Source organism: Nanorana parkeri, unplaced genomic scaffold, assembly GCF_000935625.1.
Source record: "Nanorana parkeri isolate BGI_ZX_2015 unplaced genomic scaffold, ASM93562v1 scaffold431, whole genome shotgun sequence".
Classification (NCBI taxonomy): Eukaryota; Metazoa; Chordata; class Amphibia; order Anura; family Dicroglossidae; genus Nanorana; species Nanorana parkeri.
Window position 1 is genome coordinate 122,218 of NW_017306699.1, and position 6,845 is coordinate 129,062.

The 6,845-nt window shown below is 38.1% G+C and overlaps 1 protein-coding gene across 1 annotated transcript in view; it reads left to right on the plus strand.

Annotated features, from left to right (window-relative positions):
• ATP1B4 (ATPase Na+/K+ transporting family member beta 4) overlaps positions 1–6,845 on the plus strand; it is a 41,014-nt gene that overhangs the window by 17,578 nt on the left and 16,591 nt on the right. The window contains exons 4-6 of the mRNA XM_018560069.1: positions 1,276–1,380; positions 2,868–3,064; positions 3,856–3,912. Of these exons, the coding sequence (XP_018415571.1) occupies positions 1,276–1,380; positions 2,868–3,064; positions 3,856–3,912 (359 nt within the window). The remainder of the gene's footprint in view (positions 1–1,275; positions 1,381–2,867; positions 3,065–3,855; positions 3,913–6,845) is intronic.

Consider the following 6,845-nt stretch of genomic DNA (forward strand, 5'->3'; position numbering starts at 1 on the left):
GGGGGGGGGGGGGGGTCTGGAAATGTTAGTAAATACATCCTTGGGTTTAAATATGTGCCTACAGTTACATTATACTGTGAATACTATTCTTTCTCTTCACATTTTCAGTCTTTTTTATATTTAAATAATACATTTTAAGCAATGTTGGCTGTGCAGTTGCATACAATCCGCAGAAAGCTAAATGCTTGTTAGAGAAGTTTTGTTAAAAGAAAAACGTTTTTGGGAAGACTATTTCCAATCCTCACTCATGTCATTGTCATATCTCAAAATTGCACTGCGCATGATGCAGCTTAGTGTATTCATGCAAAATATGAGTATTAAATTAGATTGTGTTTTAGGATGCGGAAGTTGAAGTTTGTAGGAGGGAGAAGAAACCCTTACAAAATATGTAAAAAAAATGTAAGAACCTCAAAATGTAATAAAAGTCGTTTATATACCATAATGATGGGAATTTATAAAAACTGGAGCAGGCAAATTCTGGAGCAGTTGCTTATAGTAACCAATCAGCTTCTCTCTTCAGTTTGTTTAGTTAAGATTTGAAAATGATAGAGAGAAGCTGATTGGTTGCCATGCACAGCTGATCCAGATTTTGTCTGCTCCAGTTTTGATAAATTCCCCTCAAAGGGGGGGGGGAGAATTTATCATAGCAATTGCAAGTGTTTGAACTTGTTGCTGAATCTGATGAAGGGGACCCTGCGTGGCCCAGAAAGCGCTAGTTTTGGTGACATGACATTCCAATAAACAAACTCTTTGGACTGCAATACTGTTGGTGTGCTGGTGACATTCATCTTTATACTGTGTGCCGGCGACATCCGCAGGTCACTCCGGTAAGAAGTGCGACAAGGTATTTCTTTGTTTGAACTTGCATATGATCGCATGGGATATATTTACCCCAGATTTATGTTGCTAGTGTAATGTTGTTCATAAATGAGGTTAAATAGACTCCAGGAAAGAAGACTCGTAACTCCAAGCAAAAAGCGCACCTGTCACTTCTTGAAGAAGTGGTCATAGGGACTGCTTAAGTAGCGATTGTTTGTTAGGTGATGCTCCAGTTTCTGACAGCCGCAGGACAAGCGCAGCTGTAAACAGTTGCGAACTTTTGCAAAACAGGCGCAATCGTGAAAATAGTGCAAGCTCTGCTTTGCTAGTAGAATGATATTTTACTAAGACCGGGAACAGTCAATTTAACAGATACATTGGATCTTTAACTAAATAGGATCTTTATTTAGGAGACAATACAAAAATAAACTATAATCTGTTTTGTTTGCTTTATAGGTGTAACAATCAGACCACATGTATCTGGTTTGTCCTACTCCTTTGATTCTTCAGAAAAAAACACATGGTCACCATATACAGAAAGTCTACAAACATTTCTCGAAGGTACTTTTTTTTATAACAAACATTTATACACATATATATATACAGGTGAAACTCAAATAATTAGAATACCGTGCAAAAGTAATTGCAGTAAGTGCTGCAAAAGGGGCCCAAACATAATACATAAACATAATAATACATAAAAACGTTGGGAGAGGACATGGCTGAGAATGGTTTTCACAGTACAGTCTGAGATTTGCCTGTGTATTCAGAAGCCTACATCTAACAACTTTTGAAATTCTTTTTTTCACATATTTTCACTGACTGTGACCTCAAAAATAAACCTTTGGCTCCACTTCTTTTTTTTTCACACTAATCTGTGTGTCCCTCCTTTTTTTCTATCTCTCATGGGTGCTTCTCCCCTGCTCCACTTGTGTTTTTCTTTTTTTCCTATGCTCATATATGTGCTCCCAGGCTCACTATACTGTTTTTTTTATTCCCTAACGGCACCACTGGTGCTTTTATCTTTTTTTTAAATCCATGATATACTTGAATGACTCTCTGATTGCTACCGATATATTGTACACTTCCAGAGTTTATGATCCAGGACAGTTCCTTCTTTTCTACTACTTGTTGTTTTGTTCTGTTTTGTATACATGCTCATTTTGTTGAATAAAGCTTTTGGAGAATTAAAAAGAAACCAAACCTGTAATTAACATTACCCTAGTAAAGTATCACCAGAATTCATGTTCCAGTCCAGCTTTTATACAGAACACGCAGAGGGCTTCAATACCCAGGGCACTCTATGATGGAAATAGTAGCTTTAGCTGGAAAGCTGATTATATAGTCCATCTGATCTCACCTCTCATGTCCAAAATTTCAGAATGTGGGAGACTATTGGCTAAAGTTCTGTCTGGTTTAGGTTTTAATTTGCATAATAGAGTATTATGGGTTTGGGGCTTATGGAGCTCTTTGAACTAAAGCTTAATTTACATGCAGACTAATTTCCATACCAGTTTACTACGGTAACTTTGGCTACACATTAAAGGTAAGTATTTGTGTAGCTGATAGATTGAAGCTCTGACTAATTTCTAATACTACTAGGCATTGTTAGTGGAAATACCAAGCCGCTGTAGCCCTAGGCTCTGCCCTCACCACAGCCAATACAAACAAAGTGAGGTACTCTCATCCTTCCTGTTGCTCTCCCTATCATGTAAAACAAGAAATAACCCAGCACTGTTCAAAATATTCTATCATAATGGTGAAATTAGTTTAACAGAGCTGGCTTGATAAGGCCTACCCATAGGTGGACAAAAAATAAAAGTATGGTTGGGAGATCTGGCACCAAGAAGTGGAAATACATGCATTGGACATATCATTATAACTTACTGTAACAGATAATGTGAAAAAGAAGGAAGTGCAAGGTCTTAATTTATGGAATAAATACCCATAGTGCCTAGGTTATTGTTATCCACAAATCTAGCTGTGGTTAGGATTAGTTCAATAAAGTAAGAATAATAGATTTGAAAAATATTTTGCTTCTTTTCTAGCCTATGATGATGAAAAGCAAATAGAGAACAATATGGTGTGTACACAAGGACAGTATTTTATCCAGGAAGGAGAGGAACATGAGGAGAAGAAGGCTTGTCAGTTTCGTCGCTCATTGTTACTAAACTGCTCTGGTATAGAAGACCCATCATTTGGCTTTTCCCAAGGGAAGCCCTGTATTATACTGAAAATGAATCGGGTAAAAGCAAATACTTACATGATAATAACTATATGAAATGAAAATAATGAAAATAAGTTATAACTATAAATGTATTGAGTACAGTGTTAAAAATGTAGTATGTAGCCTGATCAGTGTGTGCAGAAAGCAATACAAAATGAAAATAGATTATCGAAGAACACTTTTATATATGACCGTAAGAAGTAAACTCATAGAATGTGTACACAGCTGAAGACATCCAGGAAATGCTATTTGCAGAACTACAGGGAGCTTGACATTTACATTTATCACCAAATGTCTGATCACTGGTGAATACTACATGCGCTCCACTAGTGGATATTACTGACATATTTGTTGCAAAACCATTTATTGAGTGGTTAGTTAGGAATTATAAGGGACATTGGCTGTCATGCAAAAAAAGATGAACGCCCTATGCCTGTCATGTGATAGAATGATGTTATATGTCCTCTGTACTATCTAGGTTGTGAAGAAAGAGTAAAATCTAGAATGTCTAGAATGGTTGGCAGTAATAAAAAAGTATAAAAAGTAAATGTCAAAGCAATAGGGAGTATGCTTGGTATCACTTGATTTTCTAACAGGCTGGAAAATAGAAAAGGCAATACTCCATTCACGGGCATTCTACATTAGAGTTGTGGGGGGAAACTTGTCAGGCCTGCAGTTAGAGTATGGGCCTGTCTATTTACTACCTCAGCTAAGACATCTGCTAGTCCAGTCATTTGAAGCTTATATAGGGTTTAAGCTTATATATCATTACTATGGAAAACTAGCAAGCTTTTTTTTATTTCCACTAGATTCTTGGTTTTAAGGCGGGCTCTGGAATACCAATTACTGTCACCTGTGACACTCACGTAAGTAATATTTATTAGTACCACTTTACCTAAAGGTTTATACTATTAAATGTAGTATTCAGTAAAATAAAGATTCTCATCCATATAAATATCCTATTACAGACTGGGTAAATCTACATACAAAGATATACTAGAGGAAACTTTTGCTCCATAGATTATAGTATTGTGAAAATAGTATATTTTTATTGTGGAGAGGGGAAGAATTAAAACTTCTGACAGATTTTATTCCTGTCCGTGACCCCAATGGGGAGATTCTCCCTCAATTCCTTTCCCTGTAATGTCAACACAAGAAATCAGAGGTGCAGTTCTCCCAGGGTCTGGATGGTATTCACAGTTATAAAACATTGTCAGAAGGAGAAAGAACATGTCACCCAAAGAAACACATAATAAAAAAAAACCTGACAAAGGCTCTAACCTTTACCTGCTCTATACAAAACAAAATCAATAGCTTTGGCTGAAGTTGGGCCTTAACTTATAATTTAGGTGTGGTTGTTCTTGACAAAACAAGGTTACGTTTACACCTCTGCAATTTTCATATGGTGTATTTGCAGTACAGCACATTTATTTTTCTGTTTTACATGTGTTACCATTTTCACCTATAGAAGGTGCAGTTTTCTTGAAACTATCAAAGGTACAGTAAGTAGGATTTTTATTAATGCACTGTGCTACAGTTAAGGAGGAGAATGAAGCCTAAGCTGACTCTGTCATGAAGCAAGACACTTGTTTTGTGTTGTGACATATTAACTTTAAAATGACATCTATTTTGTAACTGGTTTTGGATACCATTTTTGGAATTTGGAACTGACCAGTCTATGGAGTAGCAGAAAGTTACATTTACAGGGCTATTCACAAAAGAGTGAAGAGTTTGGAGAAGGCAGGAGAAGTGAACAATCTAGGACAAAATAGCTGATTTGGAAAAATTCTCCAATTTAGCTCACTTTCCAGTTCAGCTATGTTGTCCTAGATTGTTCGCTTCTCCAAACTCTTCACCCTTTTGTGAATAACCCTGTTAATATACAAACATGGATACATTTGTTGATCCCATCTACAAAAAGAGGAACTTTTCTCTGAAATGGCTTGCAATTGACCAAAGTAACTGGCATGCATCATTGTTTATTTCACATTTAATAAAATCCAGACATTGCTTTTGATTTTTGATTCAACAGAATATTTTAAATAAAACAAATAACAATGACATGATCAAAAAGGATGGGACCCTCAACATAATATTTTGTTGCACAACATTTAGAGGCAATCACTGCAAACAAGCAATTTCCGTAGCTCTCAGACTTCTTCTTCACCCGCCAACAGATAGTTTGCACTAGAACAGAGTGCTATAGCTGAATTATGTAAACAATCAACTATACAAATATAAAAATGACACAAATTTGTAGCCACATAAATATAAAGTGCTAACATGTGTAGCCAGGCAGCTTCTTTGATTATTCGATGTAAGAAAAGATAAAATCATCAATTTACTCATAATTGGAGACCTTAAACAGGATCAGAAAAGGGAGTACTAATTCCTGGACCCTGCTGCCCAACCTTTCATTTACTTTCGCCTCTCGATCAGATCCATTCCCATAGTCGTGCATATGAGTGCAAGGAGCGCATTTTTGGGGAAGCTTATCCCCTTCATCAGCCTCAATGTTGATGGGCCCATGACCAGCCGTTTTAGCTTAGCTTGGCTGTTGCAGGCAAGTTGGTAAGTGTGCTTGGAAATGTCTGTTTTGTATTGTTGCAAGCACTTCCATATCCTTGCATTTAGGGCTGGTTATACATTGATTTGTGGTTGCTGTTTTTGTTTAGCTTGGCTGTATTTGGTGTGGGGAAAGCCTCCACTTCAGCTTACATTTTTATGTGCTGGGCCTGCAGTGCATCCCTATGCCTTTAAGGAGGAGTAGGCTGCCTCCAGGCATACCTGCATTTAATTTATCTACTGTTTTATTTGCTCCAATATGGAGGCTCTCATAGATTAGAGTTAGGACCACACTTCACAGAGGACCCTTGACAAAGCAGTATGGCTTCCACATATTTTACAAAAGTTGTGCAACTATAGCCTCTTTTTTTAATGCATATTGTTGTTGTTGTTGTTGTTGTAGGCTCACTGGTAAGTGTGCTGGAAAATGTCTGTATTTTGTATAGTTTAGCTTGTAGCTCTTTGGAAGTTTTCTTTGACTGCTTGTCTACCAATCACACAATTTTTCTGTTCAATCCATGGTTGATTTTCCTCTTGCAGCCATGTCCACAGATGTTGGCTACACTCCCATGGACCTTAAACTTCTTAATTTTTTTAACTGTTGTCACAGGAACATTTAGCTGTGTGGAGATGGACTTTTAGCCTTTTCCTTTGAACAGTGGCGTCGCTACAGGGGAGCAAGGGGGGGGCAATTGCCCCCCTAGGTTATCACTTGCCCCCCCCCCCCCGTACTAGCGCAAGACAAGAGAAATGGAATCCCTGTCCCAGCAGATAACTGTGCCCGGGACAGTTATCACACAGTTATCTGCTGGGACAGGGGTCCTCCCCGCTGCAGCCTCTAGGGAGAAACCACAGACAGTCTGACCCCTGCCCACCCGCAGTCTACTCACCTCTCCGCGGCGTCTGCGCTCCTCTCCTGCTGACAGCCACGCGATTGTCTTCATTCCAGCATAGCCAGCCTGCTATTGGCTCTTTTAAATTGCAGTAGCCAATAACAGGCTGGCTATTGCACCCGCCCACTGCCTGCTGTCAATCAACAGAGGTGGACCTAATAGAAAACTTCAGGTCCCTCCTCTGCTGATTGACAGCATGCAGTGGGTGGGTGCAGTAGCCAGCCTGTTTTTGGCTATTGCAATTTGAAATATCCAATAGCAGGCTGGCTAAATAAAATTAAAAAAGTAACAAAAAATAAAGTTAAATTAATAAGAAGTAAAAAATATGTAAAAAAATAAAA